The sequence below is a fragment of the Ixodes scapularis genome, unplaced genomic scaffold (assembly GCF_016920785.2).
Source record: "Ixodes scapularis isolate PalLabHiFi unplaced genomic scaffold, ASM1692078v2 PGA_scaffold8__174_contigs__length_109621045, whole genome shotgun sequence".
Taxonomy (NCBI): domain Eukaryota; kingdom Metazoa; phylum Arthropoda; class Arachnida; order Ixodida; family Ixodidae; genus Ixodes; species Ixodes scapularis.
The window spans coordinates 93,661,664-93,687,222 of NW_024609883.1; the positions used below are offsets into that span (position 1 = coordinate 93,661,664).

At 45.1% G+C, this 25,559-nt stretch overlaps 1 protein-coding gene across 1 annotated transcript; it reads left to right on the plus strand.

Annotated features, from left to right (window-relative positions):
* Positions 1-3,633: 3,633 nt before the first annotated feature.
* Positions 3,634-23,288, plus strand: LOC8040876. The gene is made up of 16 exons (XM_040206878.2): positions 3,634-3,655; positions 3,833-4,206; positions 6,789-7,403; positions 7,968-8,012; positions 9,244-9,390; positions 9,928-10,020; positions 10,778-10,915; positions 12,627-12,687; positions 12,934-12,985; positions 14,969-15,065; positions 15,812-15,895; positions 16,565-16,757; positions 18,183-18,276; positions 19,005-19,169; positions 19,622-19,868; positions 21,819-23,288. The coding sequence occupies exons 1-16, from the start codon at positions 3,634-3,636 to the stop codon at positions 21,960-21,962; spliced, it is 2,571 nt and encodes an 856-aa protein (XP_040062812.2). The 3' UTR covers positions 21,963-23,288.
* Positions 23,289-25,559: the final 2,271 nt, after the last annotated feature.

A 25,559-nucleotide genomic window follows, 5' to 3' on the forward strand; every position in this document is an offset into this window, starting at 1 on the left:
GAGGCGCTTGCCCCCCCCCCCCTTCCCTTAGTCCTCAGAGGGTGGTGGTGGGGGGGCAAGGCATGTGTCTTGCCCCCTCCCCCCCGATACAGCCGCCACTGGGCAGGGCAAACACTACCAAGGGCACCGCCCCCGTCCCTGGGGGAGAGGGGGGGAGGGCCTGGTTTGCGGCCCCCCCCCCCCTCCCACTCAAAAACAAGTTCGTAACTGTATCTGCCGTTCAGAAGCTCAGGTATCATAACGCAATCACTGGACGCATTACCCCGTGTATGCGTAACTGAAGTAGGCATATACCAGGTGCGTCCGTGTCGTCTGCATCGTCGGTTACAAACCGAGCCACGGTCGCGAAAGTGGGTTAGCTCAAAAATGCAAAACTTCGTCGCTTCTCGAGTTTCCGATAGGATGCGTGCCGTGTGGCGCGCTGACGAGCTCTGTCGCTCTGGAATTCGCGGTCTTTCCGCTCAACGCGCGGGCGTCGCGTGCCGTTTCGCTTCGCGGCCACGAACACCGCCCACGTGCCGCCGGCGAATCTAAAGCAGCGTGAGAGCGTCTCTTCCCGTTCTTTTCTCGTCGGCGGACCAGGTAGGAAAGGCTGATTTTGAGCTGTTTATACGCTTTGTAGCGCTTGTCCTCGTAGTCTGGCTGGCTCACACGTTTTCGATTGCGTCGGGGTCTTGAGCTGTTGCGACGAAAGAACACAATGGCACGCTGGTGTCATCCACGAGGTGGCCCTGGAACTGCATTTCACTAAAGCGAAGGTTTTGTGGTATTTGCGTGTTTAAATGGGCGTGCTATCTATTAGAAATTGTCATTTATAAAATTGCCTAACGTTTTTTGAGCCAAGGAAGAAAGAATTTTTTTTTAAAGTATAAGTTTTTATGTTGGCAACAATGAAAAGGTTACGTCAGGGGTTCCCTTTTTGAACCACAGACTCTGTTCATAACTGATTACGAACAGTTTCATGGTGTCAAAATGAATGCTTTGGAAGTTACGTGGGTGTTCGACCGGGAGTCGTGTTTAACGAGTGATGAAACCAGTCCCAGCCCAACGCTCACTCTGTACTTGTGACTAATCTGTGCCCTGCTCAGGCCTTCTTTGGAGTTCATCACTACAGTAACCGGACAAAAGCTCACCCGTTCTTTCACGGACTTTGACAAAAGCCCACCTTTCTTTTTTTTTTTTTCTGCTAACCCGGGCGAAACACGGGCTATGCTGAAGTGCGGACGCGATGGACATTGCTCCATTTACGTGCAACATGCCAAAACTTTACGCGTGTCACCGAAACTGAGTGGAGCTGATTAGATCAAGCTTAGTTGACTCCAGGTATCCCGGATATGTCTGAAAAATACTCGCGAGGGGCTCCAGATACACCGAAATCTACCAGGACTGCTGGAGACAGTAGGGGACTGCAATCGCTTCAAACCAACCGGTAAATGAACTTGTTCCCGCTCCAGTCAACAAAGCATGTGCCTGTTAGTTAGGCTTAAGTTATCGTTGTATTGTAGTGTCGCACGCATGCGCCTAAGTTGTCCGCGCTCGTTTTTAGACCGACACGAAATTTTCTCCTGGTGAGCTTTTGTCCGGGATTCAATCACTACTGCTTTGTTATAAGGAGCTGCTGTGCGGAGGATGGAGACAGATGGCGCGTTTGCAGCGCGTAGGCTTTTATTTTTCTCTGTGCACATATGCGATTTTGCGTATGCATGAGTGTGCGCATATTGTCCCCATGTTTCTCAATTCGATATCGCGGTTTTTAACGCTTGTTGACAACTTCCTGTCAAGCTCTCTTGTGTAACTGAATGATACCAGGAGTTGAAATAACAAAATTAATTAACTGAATTATCCCCCCTTTTTTCTTCTGGACACAAATGGCTATAAAGAGCAGCACTTTAGCGCTCTTACCTCGTCCAACACAAACTCCGGGGCATTATGTGAGGCGTGTGTTTACCAGCCAGGACACCGATGGTCACAGTTCTCCGGAGAGCGTATAATACTTCTCACAAACTTTTTTTTTTTACATGGACGAGCATTTGCGCACGAATTTATATCTTTACTTAACCATGCTCTTAGTGATCTGCCTGCTACGCCATTTGCGCCACACTGTTTACCCTGCCACATCGTATCAAGGTGATAGGAATTGGCGCCAACATTGCGACAAAAGTTCACCCTCATTTGCGCAACTTTATTTCAATTCTCGCGCCTGCTGCACTGTAGGATTCCCACGGTTAAACTTGTGTGTATGTTCAAAACTTCCGTTTATTGCTTCGAATAATGTTATTGTCTTGTTTAATTTTCGTATCGAACGCTGACGGCACCTGCAAACTTCCACAATAGGGAGTTTTCGTAGATCGTTTCCGCTGTTCCGCAACGCTCTCCGCAACCAGCTGCGCTAGCCGGAACTCTGCAGTGAAGGCCGTCGGCGCGCCGGCGCAGTAGCGGCTGTTTCGTTGCGGAGGGCTTAGCGGAGGGGGAAACGCGGTCTACGAAAACTCCCTAATATTTCTCGTTCGCGATTCATTCCTGCGAGGAAAATGAGCTCTGTTGAGTGCGCTTCTCCTATCGCACCGGTGCATTGCGGCAAAGTGGCACCCGCGGTGCGGACATCGCGATCCTGCGTATTTCGCTTCGCCGCAGTGCAGCCGCTTGCTGCAAGGAACAAGACTCGTTCAAAGCGAAGTTACGCTCCGGTTGGGTATTGAAACAAAAAAAAGAAGAGGAAAAGAACTCGCTAATGCGATAATTCTGCCTTGTGTTAAAATTTTCATCATTCAGTTGATGCTTGTATATATTACTGACTGGGATACATGGACAAGTTGCCTGCATCATTCCTCCCGATTTTGTTTTAATTCAATATTTTAAGAACAATATTTTTGTGTAGCAAGACATTCAAATAACCCCGATTGCATGTAGTCGGTTGACTTGTAGGTTTAACTTTCTACATATATTTCTCCTTTAGTTTGAATGCACAGTTAAAGCTTAAAATTACTAAATGAGCTTTAAGCAGTGCATGAATACATGGAATCTTTGCAATAATGCTAACAAACTCATCTGGTCCTTTTTTTTTTCTTAGGAAGGCATATTTTAATACGACTTAAAATTAATGCAAGCTGGAGAGGAGGCAAGTCCCTCCTCGCCTCCTCTCTGGCATTTGGTCTCCTGAACTGGAAAGAGTGGAGGGCTTTACAGATCTGGCACTCTTAGGAAAGGCCCGTTCAAACACTCGCTTTTGCTTACGACCAACTCTTGCGACCTCTTGTTACGGGAGCATACATTGCATGCTGGCTCCATCTATGAGGTAACCCTGGAATTGTATATCACTAGAGCAAAGGTTTTGCGGTATTTGCAGGATTAGATTATGCATACTGTCTATGAGAAATGGTAGTTTATAACAAGGTCAAAAGATTTTTGATCCAAAGAAAACAATGGTGCGGACAAGAGAAAGAAAATGCATTACCTTTAAACCTTTTGCCGACTATGTAGAAGTATGCCGTGCCAATACACATTGCCATCACTGCTCGAAAGTAGAAATATAGATATTACTAGGGAATAGAAGTGTGTGCGCGTGCTACGTGACTTTTAGTGTTTTGTTTGGTAACGTGATTTTTTAGATATTGCCTCAATTCAGCTTTTAAAATGTTAAATCTAGTAGTAATTGGTATCGAATTTGAGCTTTTCATTATTTAGTTTTTCTGCCGCTTTCTGCCATAAAGAAACAGGGCCTCGTCAAAATGCTGATTTTCAGATTTTTTTTGCCTCGTCTCTCCTGAACCAGAGAACACCGAGTTTTAGCAGTATTAACTAACCCAAAGCACGTGCTTTGTTGTTGTTTCAGATCCGCCGTACAGCCACGACCGGTCCAAGCTCGCAGTCACCAACGAGTGCGACTCTGGGGTGACCGACGACCAGCGGAGCAGCTGCGGAGAGGAGGAGGGGGTAGGGGACGACCCCTATGGCCTCGGCTCCTCCCGGTCGCACCCCAAGGCCCCCGGGAGCTCGGAGGACGCAGACAGCGCCCAGGGTTCCCTCCTGCTTGAGAGCTCGGACTCCCCCAGTGCGCTCGACTGCGTGCCGCTCGCTGAGGAGCCCCAGCAGGACGAAGCGCCCTGCCCGGCCTCGACCTTAGCGCGGCCGGAAGAGAAGGACGCGACGCCGACGTCGCGGTCCAGCGTGTCTGTGCAGTGCAACGGGCCGGACTCCCTGCAGAAGGTGGGATTTCGGTGTCTCGCAGGACGTCAGTCTGCCATTTTGTTAAACTTGTTTGTTGTTGAGTGCGTGGAGTGAGTAAGAAAATGTTTTACCAGAAGAAATTAAACAAATGGAAAAAAAGAAGGGGTGTGATGAAAGTTGTAAGCTTTGGTGCACTACCGGTTTGTGGGTGTCATGTGAATGTTCTTAATACTTGCCTGCAGCACACACACCCCTGCCCTTCCTGTTCTGACACCAGTGTGAATTTTGAGTTCGATGCAAATGGGAAGCTAATTGTGGTTTTGGCTGATTTTTTAATCGAATATTGAATAGTTTTTTCAAGATTGCACTACTGTTGCCTCATGCCCAAATGAAAAGGCAGCTGAACTCGTGAAGTTCGTTCTCAAGCATTTAGTTGTCCAAAATTACTTTTAATCGAACTGTAGTTATGAACTGAGATCTCAGAAAGATTGAAGACTAAGCAACAATTACGACAAAAAATTAGACCTATATAGATGCCCTGCTATACCTAAACGAGGGGATTTATAAATGTTGCTATATGCGAAAACCCTTTCTTCAATCTCGAATTTGAGAAGAAAAAGATAATCACGAATTATGAATGCAGGTTGTTAAGACATCTCTGCCTAACATGCTGTAGTAGTTCACTTATGAAAATATTACTACGATCTATATATCAACACTAACAAGGTTTCCATTTCTTCCTAAGTACACAAGGCACACGCGTGCAGCATACCGCTTTGAAAATGTGCTTTTCTCCAAAGTACGCGACTGCTCGCGGTAGGTTTGCCCCTTTGAGCGTGCTTCTTTGCGAGCACCGGTGCACTGCTGAGGAGCAATGCCCACAGAGCTCGCTTTCGCGGGTGTTGCTTCTCTGCAGTGCGCCGGTGCTTGGTAAGAAGCGCGCTCAACGGGGCTATTCCGCCGCAATCAATATGTCGAAAAGTAAGAATATCGCAGTTGACCTCCAAGTAAATAGCGTATTATTCTAAACTAATATTCGAAAATTCAAGCATTCGCACAATCCTACATCTTTTCTGCGAAGTCTGCCTAGTGACACGACATTCCTTTATCGAGGTGCACGTGGAGAGTTAAGGCAAGGGAAAGGAAGAAAGGCTACCCATCCTCTTGGCAAGACACGGAGAGGCAAGGGAAGGGAAAGCTAAGGAGGCTTCCCATTGTCACAGCGTGTTAATCCCAAAGGCTCATCCTGGGTCTTGTGTTGAAACAGAAATAAAGATAAAAATAGTAAAATTTATTTGAATGGGGAAAAGCAGAACTGAGAAAGTTTTGTTAAATAAACTTCTAAAGACTGAAACTTTGGCATCTCAATTGATCATGTCTAGAAGCAGGGATGGGCAAAATACATGCAAATATGTATCGAAATACAAATACAAAATACTTTGTCAAAAATGTATTTAATTACAAATCTAATTACATTTCCAAAAACGTATTTAAATACAAGATACAAATACAACCAAATGTATTTGGTCTCCCTCCAAATACTTTTCCAAATACATTCCTCAAAATTTGCGTGAGCGACTTCAGGGCACCTGCAACGGGTTTCTGTGTATCTCATTTTAATTTTGCATCGCACACTCGGGAGTTAGTGTGCAAGGCTCTAGCAACGTAATAGAAATATAATCACAAAAAATGTAATCAGCTTGGACGTATTAGGTGATAAAAGTACAGAGCTTCAGGCAGCTTTTTTTGTCGATTACATTTTGGTATGGACCAACAAAGAACTGAGACGACCAAGACGCGCAGCACTAGCTAGAGATTTTTTTATTGTTGCAACTCGCACCAGTTACAGAAATCTGGACGACCCGCGCATTTAAAATGTTCCAGGCAAAAATGTGGAGGAAATCGGACTGGAAAGCATCACAAGTTGTCACAGGCACTTATTTAGCCAGTCTGCCGGTGAACGTCGATTTTGTCACTAGTCTTGCCCTGGACTAGCACAGTAATCAGTCACTAAACGCGTGTGCTTGATAGAAAGACACTGCATTCGGTGCAGAACGTAGTTTTCTTCCTGCTCTGGACAGTGACAATAAATTTTAGGGATGTATTTTCGCCCACAAAATTGTATTTAATTACAATTGTATTTGAAATACCCACGTTTTAGTATTTAAATACACACGTAAAATACATTACCCAATTTGTAATTAAATACAAATTCAATATACACAAAGTATTTGAAATACGTATTTCAAATACTTGTATTTGAAATACTGCCCATCCCTGTCTAGAAGGGTGAGTCAAGTGCACACAAAAGAAAATACGGAAGACAAAACTTCCTTACATGTTGTCTTTATTGTGCGCTGTACCTACATTTTTAGTGATAACTGAAAGTTGTGTAGAAGGAAGCAATAAGCATAGGAAAAGACGTTCAACGCTCTAAGCGAGCCCTCATGCAAAAATCTACCAAATCGGCCTCGGCACCAGCGTAACATAGCGTGAAATTTAAAATCTTTGAATAATTGAGTGATTTAATCGATTTCGTTTTGTAGACGGGACTTCAGTTCATCGAAGCTCATTCAGTTGAATAACAGAATTTATAATTTCTCTATATTCCATCCCACCAGGTTCTTCAAGCCCAGAGCTCAATGAGCCTGCCCGAAGAGCGCAGGGTCAACCCACCCCCGGCCAAAACCTCGAGCTCCAAGCTAGCGCACCTGATCCAGAGCTTCGAGAGCGTCTCCGTGGCTCCCGAGGTCCCCGTCCGACGGAGGTACAACGCCAGCCCTCGGAATTTCGATCCCACCCCCACCGAAAACGGTCGGCCCACCTCCCCCAAGCAGAGCCGCATCACCCCTTCGCTCTCCCCCCTTTCTTCCCTCCCCAAGGCTACGACCATACGAACGACCTCGTCACCTCCGAGCGGCGGTGGTGTTGCTTCTTCGAGGAACGTGACTCTGCCCGTGAACGTTCCGCTGCAACGTACCAACGCAACCATGTTGAGCACGAGCCTGCCAGTGACGTTTGTGACGGGTGCGACGACATCTGTGACGAGAGTGAGCTTTGCGACGAACGACGCGGGTACGAACTTGGTGACCCCGAAGACGAACAGTGTGCCCGACGTAAACGGGGTGTCGAACGGCGGTTCCAACGTGGTGCTCGCCGGCAGGGATGCCCTCTGCTCTGCGGAGGCGGTCGAGGAGGAGCGGATGCCACGGAGCTCCACACTCTTCTGGGACCCTGTGAGTTGCTCGGCGTGTTTGGTGCGTTGTGTGGGATTGGGCGGTTGCGGAATGACGGCGCATTGGTTGAGTGGCAGCGCAGCCTTGGCCGTAGTGTCGCGGTGATTGAGGCAGGTTAATTTAATTTGTTTCGATTGTGTAGCTACAAGTGATGCTAGTGATGGCTGCTGTTTATAGTACCACGGAAGAGCCTCTTCATACCAAGGATTTGTTTTTCAGGAAAAAGTTTATGTATACTACCTAAAGTGCTTATAGCAGTACTGAAAGTGCACCTCAATGCTACTTTATATCCACGTCTTTTCATGTCCCTCCTTACATTAAAGAGATTATCATATTGTATGTCGGGGTGCATAAGTCTTCGTTAATGAAGGAAATTTGCAGTTGTTGGGAAAATTTTGAATGGTGCCTACGACGATAGGCTGCCTTGTCCGATGACCCTTGAGCATTTGTTACTGTTAAGGTAATAGGTGTTATCCTTACCACTGCTTTCATTCAGGTCAACTCTTTTCGTTTCACCCGCCGAATGCTCACGACGCGACTTTCTGCCTCGGTTTTTTTTTTCAGACGGAGCTTCTCAAGGAGTTGTACAGTGTTGAGCCTCCTCAGTTGGTGAGCAATTTAGACAATTCTTTCTTTTTATTTGTTATTCCTGTCGTCACATGACCGCACATCTTGTGCAGTTCTTTCAATTTTTGCTGATACTGAACTAACTTTTTGAAAACAATCGTGCTTGACAGCCAGCTTTAATTGTCCTACTAAATAAATTGCATTTGTTTTAATATGTCACAATTAAGCTTCTTCTTATTAAAGGATTAAAGACGCAGTGAAAAGCAATGTAAAGACATGGCCTGGTCATAAAAACACAGTGTTGTGAACCCAGCGGCGTCTGTCAGTTTATCAGCGCCGGGGAGAAAGGGAGAGTCGCGTTCTGATGTCAGCGCTTTGACCAGTGGGAGTGTCGCATGAGTCATCCTCTTCCCCTTCCCCTCCCTCTCTCCCCAACACTGACAAACGAAAAACTTCCAGGTTTTCGTCAAAATGAGCGTTCTAATGCTAATGCATTAAAGGGTAACTGCAAAAAAAAAAAGTGTGTTCTTAAACAGCCTAATTGGGACAAGCATGTCACAAAACAATTTTTCCAACAAAAACAAAAATTTTTACAGCAATATTTATTGCGCGGGGCTGATTTTAGTTTGTGGCTATTTTGTCCGTTTTAAATCGCGCTCCACAAAGTTGGTATTATACGTCACGGAGTGGCTGCTATACGTCACAAGGTGACATGTAACAGTTACTCCGCGCGTCGAAAGAACGGGAGTTTCAAATGTGGGGAGGTTGTGACTCCGACTAAACTACGTCCTGTGGTGTAAATATTGCTAAAAAAATTTGTTTTTTTCGCAGAAGATTTGTTTTGTAACATGCTTGTCCCAATTAGGCTGTTCAAAAAAAAACTTTTTTTCTTTGCAGTTACCCTCTAAAGGTACTTTTACTTTCCTTTGAAAGTACATTGTATTTATAGTACTTAAAGTACATTGGGCCTAGTGTACTCGCTACTTTAGTTGAAATACATAACCTTACACTTACTTTGTACTTTACTTAAAGTACTTTTTAGATATACTTTACCCAACACTGAAAAAATGCCACATCAACAAATTCGTTTACACTTAAACTAAATATTCAGAAATTGCATGGAAAAAAAAAAGCATGGACGGATTACCGCTTCACAAGATGGTTGTTACGCGCGTGGTGATCCTACACAACCTGTGGATTCCTCTATCTAGCTTGCTTGTGGCCATTTCTTTCTTTTGCTCACCTACTTTCCTGCTGCCGTCGCTTCTGTCAGCACGGCCGAGACCTGGGCGGCGTGGAGTATGTGAACAAGGAGGGCTACCTAGACATGATGCCCTCGAACCGCAAGAAGGCCACCTACTGGAATCCCTGGAAGCGGAGATACTTCAGACTCTGCGACGGCAACCTCTCCTGCTTCGAGGTACGGGGACCAGCCACACGCTGGTCGCAGTGAATGAATGTCCTTTGCTTAGTTGCCAACGCCATTAATTACACGAAGGCCGATTGCGAAGAAGATGGCGTGTAACTCGGCTTTTGGTTGCACGTCCAAGATCCCCGTGTGGTCGAAATAAATCCTCAGTCCTCCGATGGTGGGAGGGGCAAGGTGTCCTTCGTTGACTTGGCACATAAAGCCCCCCCCCCCCCCCCCCCCCCCCCCCAAATTTTAATTTTCAATTTACCGTTCATCACTATGTGTTTGTGGGCTTCGTCGGCATACATTCTTTTAATAGAGACTTTAAGAAATCGCTTTTAAATTTTTAATTGGATAACGGCAAGCTCTGAAACTTTGGCATGCGGTCTGGACTGCTAGCGCTACTTTTGGTGGCGACTGATCATTCTACGATGCTTAATGTATCTTTGTGAATAAAAAAAAAGAAAAAAAAAATGTTTTTGGAGGTGCGTGGTTTTTTCTGTTGACATGCATGCTAACTGGACATGATATAAAATCTCTTTGCAGAGTGAGAACTCGCAGAGGCCATTTGTAAAAGCGCAGCTGATGGGAGGCAACATTGACACCCTAGAGAACAACATGATTGGCATCGATGACAGGGTAAGATATCTGTCCAATTTAGAGGTGCTTTCTTTTAATTCCTTACTTGCAAGCTTTGTGACACCCAAAGGTGCCCTAGATGTTTTTACTTCTCTTTAGCTGTCTTCCTGCCAGGACATCTTGCAAAAGCGACGGTCGGTAAAGCTTTGTTCTTTAATCAACGATGCGTAAAGTATGAAACCCTAAAAACGGCTAGGATGCACAAAGTGCTGACTTCCAGCTGTGGCATATTTAGCAAACAAAATGAACGGGTAATTGAGAGGTACATGACACTTGTCGTTTTTGCTTACCTCTGATTTCGACGTTAGATTGCATTTTTCAGGAATGGTTATGATTCTTTGTAAAAAAAGACAACCAAAGAATGCTGTCAATGCTGTTCTCTGCTTTTTTTTTTTTACTACCTTACAAAAAAGTTTTACCACATTTTGTTTTTCATTAGTAAACTCAACAAACGTTTTCATAGAAAGTTTTTAAATTTGCAGCAAATGCTAGGCATCTTACTATTCAATGTCGGTCCTAATTAACTGAATACAGTGGAAATTCAGAATTCGGGGGAAAATGCAGATCCGAGTCGTCTAAAGCAGTAATTGGTGACAAGTCCTGGATTTCTGTTCAGTGTCTTCCTATTCAACTGCATATTTTGTCGTATGATTGCGTAAAAAGTTTTTTTTTACTACAGTTGCTGTTTTTGACTAGCTTGCCATCGCAGACATGTGACCGCCAGTTGAGCTTGCTGACCCGCGAATGATCCTCGCAGAAGGGGCACTACATTGCGGTCAAGTGCAGCAGCGAGCGGGACGCAGAGGCCTGGCTGGACGCCCTCCACTCCCAGTGCCAGGACAACTTCGCCAAGAGCTTTGTCCAGCCGGTTCTGAGGCCGCTTGCCAGCCACAAGGTGACTGGAATCCATAGCGAGCGTAGTCACACCTTAAGGAACACAGGGCACGGCGAGTCCAAATCGTCTTGTTATTGCATTGCGGAATTCGGTGATACGAAGAACGAATCGCGAAGCAAGAAGCGTGGACGCAGTATGCTACGTCTTGCGTTTCTTGAGCTCTTGCAGACTCCAACTGGAAAGATTAGGACTAGGGTGCCTACATGTTTCCGCCGCTCCGCTGTTTAGGGTGGCGACAACGTTTGTGATACCTGTTGCCGACAAACCAGTGTTGCCTACCTCGTTACCATGGCAGCCTCCGCTGTTTCGTCGACCATTTTGTCACACTCGCCAGTCGTGCGCTCGCGCTACTCCGCTAATCCTCGTTAGTGCTAGGGAGCGCCAACCGCTCTCGTTCCGACGGCGAGGTTTCGGCGTGCGATGCCGGTCTGTTGCGTTCCATTTTGTCGAGGGGACTCGCGTTTCGATGAACGTAACGCATACTTCCTGCTCGCAACTTCAAGGTAGGAAACACCCGAATAAGGAGAGCGACAGCCACGACGACCGCCATCCCGCTGAGCCTCCGACTCGTCCGACTCCTCTTATGAACGGAAACGGAAGTGGCCTCACAGTGTTGCCGGTGTGTCGAAACTACGAAAACTCAACGTTGTGTACGTTTAGCCAAATAAGAAGTGGGTAAAAATGGCGGTGGGAAAGGATCTGGGAAAGGGTAACAAGAAGTTGGCGCCACCCTAAAGCGGAGCGGAAACATGTAGGCACCCTAATTAGGACTATAGCCTCAAGCTTTCATCCCACACCTGTGCTTCAAGCTGCAATGTGTTACAGAGAAATAGAAGAAATAACAAAAACCATACATACAAGAATGGGAAACAAAGGAAAGAAACATCAAATAAAGGACAAGACGACAGTCGCACGGCGAGAAAAGGAAAGCACGTAATCGAAAGCAAACGACAGATGGGCGACAAACACACATCTGAGAAACAACAAACAAAAAGTCTCGCAGAAATCAAATGAACTACAGGCAAATGACGATCAAACAGCAATCAAAGAGGCCAATAATATCTGGGTTAAGTTCAGCTCCCGAGCTCTCGAGTAAAGTTAAAATTGAATGAAAATGGTCGCTGGATCACTAAAGTGTGCAGGAATGTAATCCTACCAATTTTTATTTGACATTGAAAGCGTGGACAGAGCCATTAAAAGTGCAACTTGACTGGGTCTGTGCCCCTGCTAAATTGCTTTTGGAGTAGTTTACCTCTGAGCTGCACTAACTTATTTTAAAGTAATTTCAGAACTGAGTTGCAATTTTTTCAAAAAAAGTTTGAATTACGTCTGATGCAGATACATTGCAGTCCACTTAAAACAATAATGAGAAAACCCGAAAATGCAATCGTTATAACTGATTATCGTTGTATCGGGACTAGTCGCTGAGCATTTCTATCTAGTCTAGAAACTCTAGAAAATAATTGTTATAAGCAACACATCGTTATAAGTGGATTGCACTCTAGTTAGTATATAGTTAGTTTACAGCCTTATGCAGTGAAAATAATTGCAATAAATGACTACAAATGATAAGGTCACAAAAGACTGTTTATGCATTTATCCTTTATCAATGATTAGATTGATTATTAGATCATGAGGTAATATAAGCTGATGTCATCTTTTCCGATTGAGGTACTGATTGTGTGTGCTCATTTCTCTTCTCTGGGTGCAGCGAGTCATTGTTGTGGACATGGGCGGCTGTTCCATTCGAGCTGGGATTCTGATGGATCAACGTAAGTCTGCGCTGAAACCTTTCCGAGTTTGTGGTGGCGACAGAAAGCACCCGAAGCGTCTTCTCCTATTTTTTGCTGAAATGCGTCCGTGTTTTGTACGCAACCCTGTTTGTTCACTGAATAATGAGCTTTCGATGAGTTAACAGCAGCTACCACCCTCTGCTGTGAAACGCAGAAGTAGGAGGTTTTCGGAACGTTGGTCTGGCACGGTTTGTTTTACTTTAGGCCTTTCCTCCTTCCTTGCAGCTACAATGCCGACGGTTTATTTCCCGTCGGTGTGCAGCACCGACAAAAACACGTGAGTAGGACATTTCTAAGTTGTTGTCTCTTAATTAAAATAATGCGCCCACCACAACCGAAGCTAAAACTGCTGAGACTTTTTTCATTCTCAAAAGATAGGTGTCATCGCAGGAAAGTTAGAGAGGTTGATAGGCCCTTGCTGCTGAAATTATACTTTCACATAGCAAAGCAACGATTGGGCTGCTTGATTCGGCGGACCCCTTTTTCCGAAAAGTGACTGAATGTGCACTTTTAAGGTTTTTAAAGGGTCCCAAAAGTTAAAGGGAGACCAAACTAAAAAAAAAAAAAGTTTTTTTAATATGCTCATCACGACACTTTTGTCACAAAATAAACTTTTCTCAAATTTGTTTTTTTCTGTGCAATATGTATTTTGCGAGGATTCATTTGAGAAATTGTGACCCATGTTTTTTGTTTTTTTTCATATTTCTGGTTAATTCAATAAATTAAAAAATTTGGGTTTTTCAATGTATTTACGAGCTGCTTATATCGAACGGCGTTTTTGTGTAATTCATACTTCTTGTTCTTGTGGCCCCGTCAGTGCCTCAATCGGAAAAGATGACAACTTTTCTCAAATTTGTTTTTTTCTGTGCAATATGTATTTTGCGAGGATTCATTTGAGAAATTGTGACCCATGTTTTTTGTTTTTTTTCATATTTCTGGTTAATTCAATAAATTTAAAAATTTGGGTTTTTCAATGTATTTACGAGCTGCTTATATCGAACGGCGTTTTTGTGTAATTCATACTTCTTGTTCTTGTGGCCCCGTCAGTGCCTCAATCGGAAAAGATGACAACTTTTCTCAAATTTGTTTTTTTCTGTGCAATATGTATTTTGCGAGGATTCATTTGAGAAATTGTGACCCATGTTTTTTGTTTTTTTTCATATTTCTGGTTAATTCAATAAATTTAAAAATTTGGGTTTTTCAATGTATTTACGAGCTGCTTATATCGAACGGCGTTTTTGTGTAATTCATACTTCTTGTTCTTGTGGCCCCGTCAGTGCCTCAATCGGAAAAGATGACAACTTTTCTCAAATTTGTTTTTTTCTGTGCAATATGTATTTTGCGAGGATTCATTTGAGAAATTGTGACCCATGTTTTTTGTTTTTTTTCATATTTCTGGTTAAATCAATAAATTTAAAAATTTGGGTTTTTCAATGTATTTACGAGCTGCTTATATCGAACGGCGTTTTTGTGTAATTCATACTTCTTGTTCTTGTGGCCCGGTGCATCGCGCTTCTTTCCGAGCACCGGTACACCGCGGAGAAGCAATACCTGCGGAGCTCGCTTCTGCGGGTGTTGCTTCTCCGCAGTGCACCAATGCTCGGTGAGAAGCGCACTCAAAGGAGCTAAAACGGGACACGAGCGATGAAAACGGGCGCCCCGCGGCAGTTTCCATAGCATCGTGCCTGGACGCTAAGATGTGGCGGCGCAGCATAGGTCCACATCGTAGCATCTGCTCAAGTTGCTATGCAAACTGCCGCGCAGCGCCCGCTTTCGTCGCTGATGTGTTCGCTGCTTAGTAGTCAACAATAGACAACTTTTTTGCTGGATAAACAAACTTAATTTTGTTTTTGAGGTAAACAACATTTTTGGAGGATGAATAAACTTGTGTCATTCATTTCACCAATGTTTCATGTGTGGCATACCTGCTTATTTATAATTAGTAGTTCTATGTAGAGGAACCGTCAAATATCTGCTTTGTATATGCCTAGTCATTCATATAGCAAGTCATAATTTTATCTTGCATCATATTTAGATGAGTATCTTCTAGTGATAATTCAAAATTCCGACAATTCGAAAGAAATGTGCGACTTCCTCGAGTTTGAATTAATAAGTCCGCTGCAGTTTGTTTTGCAACAAGTGTGTCCTACCAAGGCACTTCGAAATTTTAAGGCGAGTTTTGCGTCGTAAAGATATGGTGATCAGTCACACTAGTGATTTACGAGGCACATTGCCCGTTTTTTTTCTTTTTTGTCTCCAGGGGCCAGCAGACTTTCGGGATTGAAGCCCTGACCCCCGAAGTCCGCAAGACATCCCATCTCACATTCCCACTGGTACCTTCCGCCAAAATCTCCAAGGTGGATCGCTGTTTCTGCTCACTTATTCTCCAAGCTACCATTTCTAAGCATGCTGTTTTCAGAATTAAACATGTTTGCATGCATTGTAACATGTGGATGTCCGCGTTATTTGGATTATTCTCAGGTTACCAGAATCGGTCACCCGGTAGTTTACGGAAGTCAATTTACTTCGATTCCCTATAATTCTGTAGTCTTTAGTGATTTTATTTTTTTTTATAAAAAATACTTCCTTTGCAGCTTGGTTAAGGTAGTTGTATCCGCTATATTTACAGCGATGTCTCGTTAATATGGACGCCTACGTTCCCTCCAAAAATCATCCATACTATGAGTTGACAATAGTGAGACAAAAATGCATGTATTTTCCCAGTTTGTCCCTAAAAATGGTCTCCATGTAGCAAGGTATCCATATTAATGAAACATGACTGCATTTTATTGCTATATTTTGGTGGCTTATTTTGACATCAATCCAGAAATTTAGGATTTTCTAAACACTGATATGTGAAACTAAAATGCTCAACCGACGGAGCTCCTCGTATACGGGGTTCCACTGCATAAGGTCCAGGGTATTTTATTGTATGTCTGTTGTTACACGCATAAATGGGACAGTTTAGCCTTTGAACCTGTGTTTCTTCCTGTTCTCCACTAAGCTGTTCTGCCTACTCAGTCTCTCAACATGTAACAGAGTAGGCAGGTGGCAACAACGATGAGCCAGTGTGAAATACTGGACATTGATTCTGTCGTTCCAGTTCACCATGGACGTCGAAGCGCTGCCAGGCCTGATGAGGAAGATATTCCGTGACCTCGGCATCACCAACCCCTCGCAGTACAAAGTAAGGTCTTTACCTCTCCCCCCCCCCCCCCGGGCACACATTTGCAAAATATAAAGAAGCCGTAGCCAGGGCTCTTGACCGATCCTGGAAGTTCGACCAATGCAAGGCTTTCGGTCGCACATGTCGCCATGGTCATTAGGTAAAATGCTTACTGGTCTGGAAACTTCGGCGGTTTCTTCCCTGGTACATTTTGTCACCACATTCGGTACTGACCCAAGTATTAGTAAACAAAAATGTAAAAAGTTAGAAGATAATAAAATAGAAAATAAATCTTGAATTTTTTTTAAAGCGGACGTAACGAGCTTCACGTGACGTTTCGATTATACAAAAAGAATGTGACCCGTATATTATAAGTACGGACGGCATTTTCAAATACCCATCTTTTCGACGGGTCCGCGGGGTTATGGAAGAGCGTACGCATTTAGCTACTTCCTCTTCGGTGGCTTCTCAGAATCCACGTCCTTCCGTCGCGAGTTCTCCGAGCGACTGTATTGGTTGACCGCTAACGTCGGCGGCGCACCCGCTTCAACTTGCATCAGTGAAAAACTTTCTTGTTGCGTGAGGAAAAGATTCCCAGACCGGGTAGTCTAAGGACCGCGAAGTCACCGGCCGCATTTTGCTCTGGTGTTGATCGACGCCCCTCCCCGGCGTGCCCCTCTTCCCCCGCAGGTGCAGGTGTGTGTGCCTCGGAGCTTCAGCCTGCAGACCCAGGTGGCGCTGGCGAGGGCCCTGCTGGAGGGTCTGGGGGTGGGCGGCCTGAGCGTGACTCACCAGGCCATCTGCGCCCTCTACGCCTACAACACCACCTCTGGGATCGTGGTAGACCTGGGGGACCGGCTGGACATCGTGCCCATCACCGACGGTCGGTTGCACTCACGCGGTCCTCCACTTGGACGCGTCTTTCGGGGTCGGCGTCGGTCTACGTTCGCTCGGTCCAGCCGAGACCGCCCCTTTAGAAAGTGTTCGAGAGTTTGATTTATCTCGTGGTGTGCCGAAAGCCTGTCTTGTCTTGGAGTGGTGACATTGGACCATTTTGCGTTGCAATGTTTTTTGTTTTTTTTCTTTTGCCCCGGGGGGCAAGAAAGAGTGTCCCCCTGCACCAGCATGGACTTTTAATGCTGACTGTGTTCTGGCGGAATTTTATTTCTGGCCATTTCATAGTTAACAGGTGTGTATCGAAAACACGGATCCCCGGTTATAAACACCATTTCTCGTAGATGACGTGTACATTTGGTCTCTCAAATACTTCGAAAGCTTTACTTTAGTGAAATGCAGTTTCAGAGTCGCCTTATACATGGCACCAAGGTGCCAGTATGTTCTCCCGTGATAAGAGATTGCGAGACCTCGGTTGTATAAGGAAACAAGCGCATGTGAAGAGGCCTTTAGGGAGTTAGCATTGCGGCGTTTTTTTTTCTTTTTCCATCTGGAGTGCCTGAAAAAGTGCCTCTCATCACAAACTCCCAACGTTGATCCCTGTGGCGGCATTTTATATTTTGCTGTTATTCAGCTCTTTCTTAGTATTTTCCCTATAAGCAAATTCCGTCTGCATCAGGTACTGCAAATGATGGCATTGCGCACCCTAAGCAGAAGAATGTTTGGGCACTCCTTACACGCTGCCAACTGTTTTGTTTTGTGTCGTCAAGGCTATTGGAGTACTGCGTGGCTTCCGCAGTGCTCCAACGCTGTAAAAGATACTTGCATCAACACGTGGCTTCGTTTGGCGTTTCCTTCACTCAAGGGTGCATGCGAACAAGACGTGAGAGGGTGAAGCAGCTTGAAGCTACAGCACTGTGAACGCTGCTCTGTCCTTGACAAAGTAGCACAAAATATCTGAGACTATAGTTGCAGCGGTTTAATATGGGTGGAGCCCGGTGAATGACCAAATCCAGAAGGTGTCCATCAAGAAATGGTATCTGTGCCGAAACGGTGATGTACCGCATGTCTGGTTTCGGAGGAGAGATCTCGCGTTTTGGGTCAAACTTGATGTCCTGAGTTCATATCGTGATTCAATGGTCTTCATTCATGGACGGTAGTCACTGACTCTTGGCACACTGGACAGAACCATTTTTTTTATTGCTGCATGATGGGTTTAACAGTAAAGTTTGGGAATAAACTATGCTCCGAGGCTCACTCGAATGAGGGAGGGAGCCTTGGGTGTACAATAAGTGACAGATTTTGAAATGCGATTCATCTTCTTTGATGCAATTTAGATTGTATTTCCAGCCTCCGAACAGCGTGCAGCTCTAGCAATTGCGTGTTGAAGGGTCTCTCTCACCTCCATCCCCAGGGTACATCGTGGAAGGCGGGGTGACTAGGCTACCCTATGGCGCTCACAAGCTGGCTCATCACTTGCGCCAGGCATTGGTGCAAAAGAGGGTCAGGTGAGTCACCTTTTGATTGTCGTCACTCTCGATACCGGAGCCACCCTGCTCGGCAACGCGGAATCCCCAGGGCCCCAGAGGAAATAGCGTCCGAAGCTTGCGGACAGCTGGTTCCCCAGGTGGCACAGTTTTTCGTGTCAAAATTTAGTTTTTGTCTGGGAATTTGGGACCTTCGAAAGCATGAAGAAGCCGAGGTAGAGTTAACTTGACCTCTTTTGGCCAGAGTCTAGGTATCTTGGCCCTGATTTGCGAAGCAGTCAGGGTCGTGTGTTGGGGAGGATGGCGGATGGAGAGGCTAAGGGAAAGTTGGAAACATTTGCAGACAATGGGATGCTTTCACAAACACCTTGCAGCTTGTATTGCTAACGCTGTCCATTAACCATCTTATCTTGATCGAGCAGTTGTCAACACTGAAGTCTAGGCCCTATAGTGGTTTGCTTGGACGGGTATTGCCATCTGATGCGGAATTCTTTGGAGCTTTGAAAGATTTCACACCTTTTTTTATTGAACCCGATTGTCCAGTCTTTGGATTGCCAGGACTGCCTACATTTGCATTTAGGGCACTGTCGTGTGGCAAAAATGCTAATTTAGTAAAGATTTACATCCGAAATAACAGACTTCGTTGCACTGAGGTTTCCCTGTAGCAGCGATCCCAGCTCATTTGGATGCCTCTCAAGCCTTTTGTTGGCTTTCAAGCTGTCGTTTCCTAAATAAGCGTTTCTTTGCAGCCTGTTCAGCGACGTCGACCTGTACCTGGTGCGGTATGTTCAGCAGCAGGCCTGCTACGTGGCTGGCAACTACGCGCAGGAGCTGAGGAGGTTCCACTTTGATCCGGACTCGGTGGAGAAGAGTGTGCCCATCGGGAGGTTCTTCCAGCAGGACTGCCCTGCGGAGTGAGCAACCCTGTGCTCGCACCTTTTAGAGGCACGCCGTGCTCGGGGTGCCGTAACAAAAAAGAAATGGAGTTTTTTTTCTTTTGTTTGTTTTTTTAGCAAAAATACATGATGCATTGCCGAACGCTCAACTTTCGCCCAAATGTAACGCTAGCCGTCGAAACCAGATGCCGTTTTTTTAGAATAACTATTGTCGTATTAGAGAGTTATAGGCAATTTCTTGAGTTTTTGAATGTGAAAAGGGCAGCCGATGGTAGGCTCGAGTACATGGAGCGGAATGGTGCCAGTTACAGAAAGCTGGCTCTAATTTTCCAGTAGGCAGTGTTGTGTCCATTCGCATACTGGGGCCAGGCCACAAGTACAGTAGTCTTTTCTCCTGCCTGCGTCCCCCAACAGTGACCAGATTCCCCCATAAGCTGACCCCCATCTAAGTGCCATTTTGTCCCACGCAGGAGCGTCTCTGTGGATGTGGGGCGGTTCCAGGCCCCTGAGGGGCTCTTCCAGCCCGAGCTGTGGGGCTTGGACAGTGGAGGGGTGCACAAACTGGTGCAGAGGGCCCTGCAGGAGTGCAGCATGGACATACGCCGGGAGATGGCGCGCAGCATCTACCTCAGCGGGGGGCTCACCCTGCTGCCGGGCTTCGCAGAGCGCCTCCAGGCCGAGCTCGACACCCTCACCCCGGACACCGTCACACCGAAGGTGGGCGCTCCGCTGCCTGCGGCCCTCTGGCTGGGTGTCCAGATCCAGTGTGGAACAATTGGAGGGGGAGCCCAGTAGGGATGTGGAAAGTCCAGTATAGGGGCAGAAAGTTGACTTTGGTGGCAGAAAATCCACTATGGTGGGAGGAAGCAGAAAGTCTATGGTGGCAGAAAGTCCACTATGGTGGCAGAAAGTCCACTATGGTGGCAGAAAGTCCACTATGGTGGCAGAAAGTCCACTATGGTGGCAGAAAGTCCACTATGGTGGCAGAAAGTCCAGTATTGTGGAAGAAAGTCCAGCATTGCGGCAGAAAGTCCAGCATTGCGGCAGAAAGTCCAGCATTGTGGCAGAAAGTCCAGCATTGTGGCAGAAAGTCTAGCATGCTGGCAGAAAGTCTAGCATGGTGGCAGAAAGTTTACTGTGGTGTCAGAAAGCCCAATATGGTTCCAGAAAGTCCAATATGGTTCCAGAAAGTCCAGTACGGTGGCAGAAAGTCCAGTACGGTGGCAGAAAGTCCAGTACGGTGGCAGAAAGTCCAGTACGGTGGCAGAAAGTCCAGTACGGTGGCAGAAAGTCCAGTACGGTGGCAGAAAGTCCAGTACGGTGGCAGAAAGTCCAGTACGGTGGCAGAAAGTCCAGTACGGTGGCAGAAAGTCCAGTACGGTGGCAGAAAGTCCAGTACGGTGGCAGAAAGTCCAGTACGGTGGCAGAAAGTCCAGTACGGTGGCAGAAAGTCCAGTATGGTGGCAGAAAGTCCAGTACGGTGGCAGAAAGTCCAGTACGGTGGCAGAAAGTCCAGTACGGTGGCAGAAAGTCGACTATGGTGGCAGAAAGTTCCCTATGGCGGCAGAAAATCTATTATGGTTGCGGAAAGCATGGTATCAGCAAGGTCCAGTATGTTGACAGCACCCCCTAAACGGTAGTGTAAAACGGTAGCCTAGTAAGGTAGTATGATAGCCCAATATATAGTATTTTCGGTAGAGTGAAATTTTAGTTTTTTCATGTTAGAGGGTGAATTCATTGGCAGGTTGGTTTTATTGAAGGAGGGGTATAAACCTGTTCTGTAACGTATCATGCTACAATTTGTGACAGGTACCCATAGGTGCAAGATGCATTTATTATTTCAAAGTATAGAAATATGAGCTCACCTCAGTTGATTTAAAAAGGAAACACATTTCTCTTATAAATACACAACTAATCCTTTTTTTTTTGCAAAATTTTAAAATAGTAATGTGCGCCAGTGCGGTGTTTATATGATGAAAAGGTGAGAGGAAGTATAATCAAATAAAAGTGGTGTACATTATATATTTTTAATTGTGCGAAAATAAATGCCACAGACCCACCACTACATCATTTGATAGTTTCATGCAAATTAGGTTTTGTTCCTACGAAAACATTTTTCTTTTGTCATATTTTACTTGGGTGAGCTATCCCTTTATATATTTACAAAAAGGATACACAGATATATCTTATTGCATTTTTGGTAAATTGCGTTGCAATGGGGTGAGAAACCAACTTATACAGTTTCTTCAAATGGCCAATGTGTCATTAGGTCCTCCCTGTGCCTATGGATATACATGCTGTGCTTTGTTACAGGCTATTAAAGTTACATCCTGTACTACTTACTATAGGCCATGCTGAAACGAGTCAACATTTCTACCGCGAGTTCACGACTCTTCTCAGTTGTGCAATTATCTATAACTTGAGCAGCTAAATATAGAATTCCAATGAGCTCCCACATATGAGACTCGTACTGCCCGGTAAGGCGGTCAAATTGCTCAGTACGAGATTCCAATACGAGGTTTGCATTTCCAATGTTAGAGTCAAATGGCTCAGCAATGCATCTGAGCAGCCACTTGGGGTACACTGGTACCCCAAGTGGCTGCTCAAACTTTTGTCATTTTACGCGCAAAATAATAATTAATTCCGAGTCTAACTTTGCGCGTGCAGGTTCACGCCTCTCCATACCGGGAACACATGGCTTTCCTGGGTGCCAGCACCATGGCATCGACGTCTGCGTTCGACGGCGTGTGCGTCACTCTGAGGGAATGGCAGCAGCAGGGACCGGCGTGCCTTGCCAAATGGCACCTGTGATGTCGCGACGCAACGTCTTCCAAATCCAAGTCTGTCGAGACTTGGCAGGATCATCTGGAGTTTGAGCTCGTGAAACTCAGCAAGAAATCTGCCCACAGCCTTGTTCAACAGCGCTTCCTCAAGAGCATGCGACCGACGATGCTGCTTAGATTGTAGTTACCGATTACGTACAGGCAGATCGGCCTTTTTGCGGCACCAGCTCCTGCTCTCGCCAAGAGTTGCAGGCTATCCAAGGGACTCAAAATACCGGCGTTTAGACGCGACGCCGCGGCTAACCTAGGCTTCCAGCTCACTTACGCCTTCATCATTCCCACAAACTGTTGTTTTATAACGATATAAAGGAGTTCACGGCTTTAAGCGGAGCAGCATATACACTTCGCTGTGCCGAGTCAAGTCTCGTTGTGTTTGGCCACAAGTGCTACTTTGGATGGACCGTGCCACTCTAGGGTGTGTTGACCGGCCATACTTCGGAAGAGGTTTCGGTGGGACCATTACTAGTTAGTTCCCCCTGGGGTAAGAGAAGAGTTATGTACAAAGATGTCGGCATCGTTGTTCAACAGTGTCCAGCTTGCGGCGTACCTCTGGGGACGTTCCAGATGCACATGATGATTTAACCTCGGAGGTGCCTCTCGCTGCAAGCTTTCAAACTGTGAGCACGCTTACAGATTCAGTGTTTCGAAGTGGAGCAAAGTGAGTGCGAAAAATTTGTAGCGCCGACAGCTACGTACGGTGGATATTTTTTTAGAGTTTTATTCTCGACAAGAGTTCTATCTTTGAGGAGAGTCGACAAGTTGTCTATATTTTCGTGAGTTGCGCGGAGCTTTTCTCCCAGAATTTTGGGGACAACAGTTTTTTAGGAGATGATCCGGTTTACGAAGCCACAGTTGCCTTTGATCAGCACGAGCTGCACTAATCGTTTCGGTCATATTTTTGCTCGCGTTCGAGTCAAGCGTGGTTGTTGCCGTACTTTAACTTGTGCGTTTTGCTGCACTGGAGCGATTGAAGAGTCTCGCTATTTATGAGCAGTTTGCTATATAGTTCTATACTACCTTGTAAAGAAGTGCATTCCACTATTCCTCCTCGCAGAAGATGCTTTTGTCATATTTTTTTAGCACCATCTTGCCATATGTTTCTCGATTACGGTCGTTTTTTGTGCTGTTATTTAAGAAATGCGAAGTGAATACGAGTAACCGGAGTGTTGCGAAAGTTGATGTTCCAGGAGCTGTAACATAAAGTTTTTATATGTGTCCCTTGTGTCAGTGTTGAAGGTGCAACACAGCCTTGTTGTAGTGCTTTTCTTCCATTCCAATAAAACTACAAACACTACTTTGGCGTGTTGTTTTGTGTTGGTCTGATAGATATGGAATGTTTGTCCGTGCGGGAAGCGGAGTTAATGTATGTCATTGGAACTTCATTTTATGTGAGTATATACATTTTTCATTATTTGATTGCACTCTTAAAAAAACTCCATTTGGGGTTTAGCATGAAGGGGTGGAGGGTGATACATAATGAAGTTACAAAAATAAACGCCTCAGCAAATAGGTGGTTCACACCCAGCTAGCACTGGTACCTTATGGTACAATAGAGAATGAAGAGAGATTCAAGAACACTCTGGTGTTCTTGAAAAACAACTTTTGAAATTCAATGCAAAAAAGAAAAATGCAGCATTTTTCTTTTATTATTTTGAGAAGTTGTAGTAACGTTATTGGCTGTATCGAACGTCGGAGCAAGAGTGACGCAGAGTCTTTTTAAATAATACTTTTTGCAGGCAATTTTCCAGCCCACTATTTTTACTAGTTTTAAAATAACTGCTGCCATATTTTGGAATTTGGGGATTCCTAGGGTATTAAATGAAACAATGAGTGCTAGTAGGAGAGAAAGATAAACCCAATCAACCAGTGGCGTAATTAAGGGGAGAAGCGCCTCCCGAAATGCAGCCGATTCCATAATTATACAAATGCATTCCCCCCTCCACCCCCGCACGCCAGATCATGGATATCACAGCCACCTCGGACCCCTCGCCGTCCCCCTTCAAAAAAAAAAAAAAAAAAAAAAAAAAAAAAAATTTTTTTTGATGAGGACGAGCATTTATTTTTATCTGAAACCACTGCAGTCAACCATAGAGTTATTATAATAACTCGACGCAATCAACTCTCGAAGGGAATGTGGTACGCGCCCGCGCTCACGTGTTTGCAAACCGAAACCTTATAAACCGGTGATTTCTGAAAGTGATCCATTGTAGCCCTTGTTTGCAATTTTATTTCGTTTTGTTTTCTAGGCAGGCATTTATTTTAAAGCAAAAAATTATCTAAATAGTGTAAGCTAAAAAGACAAGAAAAAATTAAGTTACGATGGTTTCCTCCGCATCATCTGACCGCCGCACCGTCATCGCAATCACGAATGTTTGTAAACATTTGATGCTGGTGCTCGGATCTGCTAATGTAGCTTATGTCTTGTAAACATGCTCGAAAGCTGTCGCAATTGATTCAGTTTGTAGCGCGGGGTCCAACCTCGTCAAAATCCTCGATGAACTTGCAGGCTGCAGTTGGCAAAATGGTCGTGAGTGCAACACCGCTGCATGACATGATTTGCCTTCGAGACAAGAGACAGTTTTGAAGTCGGACTCTCTGTCTTCGAATGGTGTCTTTTGTCGCCTCTTGCGAAAACCGCTGCTAACATCTAACCATAGAGTATTTAGTCCGTAGAATTTCAGAGCAGCCTGACTTTCTACTGATCTTACGGTCAAAATTCCGAGGCGGTAAAAACCTCGAATATTGCTGTTGGTCTGTCTGCTTTTTTTTGCAGGCAGCTTGGTTTGAGGTCATCCCACTATCCTTCAATCAGATCCAATCAAATCTCGGCGTTCGGACGTCGCCACAACCCCTGCAAAAAAAAAAAAGAAGACAAACTTGCACTCCGCGTACGTCGAGCTGAATGACGCAAGTTACCGAAAACGGGCCACATTTTCCCATTGAAATTTTCAGAAAGTCACTGATAACTTTGAAATGAAATAACGGTTTGTTCTGAAACTTCGGCGTCTGCTTTGGACCATTAGCCCTACATTCATAGTTTATTTTTGCGGCAAGAGAATACCCCGTATCTTTATTTTGAGGGGATGCTGTGCGTTGCAATTTTTCGATCAGTGCGATTTTTGTAATCTCCTATTTCGTAGTTTGGTAGCGTGTTGTCTTTGCAACGCCCTAAATTTTGTAAAGATTGATTCAATGTAAAACTTTCTCATTGTTTCAGTGCCTTCTTGTAAAGTGTGTCTAATCCTTGATGTTCCGTTTCTACCTTAGGGTCACAACAGCAAATCCAAAGACCAAGTAGAATATGCCATGCACACTTGCCAGTGGATGCGGCAAACACCACGACTGCAGAAAAAGCTTGATAAAGTTGCCCCTCATCTGATTTTTTGCATATATATATATATATATATATATATATATATATATATATATATATATAAATCGTCCGTTGTTGCTGTTTTCACTAAGGGTTTATGTTAGTCATTTCCATCGTGTGACGTCTGTGTAATTTGTGAATTGTCTCGCAGTCCAGAGTGTCATGCACGGAACGTGCTGTGCCAGGAGCGGC

Bases quoted from the DNA above. Each gene is read 5' to 3' on its own strand.
- LOC8040876 (XM_040206878.2), top strand. From the start codon at position 3,634: ATGTTAAATCTAGTAGTAATTG. The intron at 19,170-19,621 runs GTGAGCAACCCT...TGTCCCACGCAG, and splicing joins CAGCAGGACTGCCCTGCGGA to GAGCGTCTCTGTGGATGTGG. The intron at 19,869-21,818 runs GTGGGCGCTCCG...TTGCGCGTGCAG, and splicing joins CGGACACCGTCACACCGAAG to GTTCACGCCTCTCCATACCG.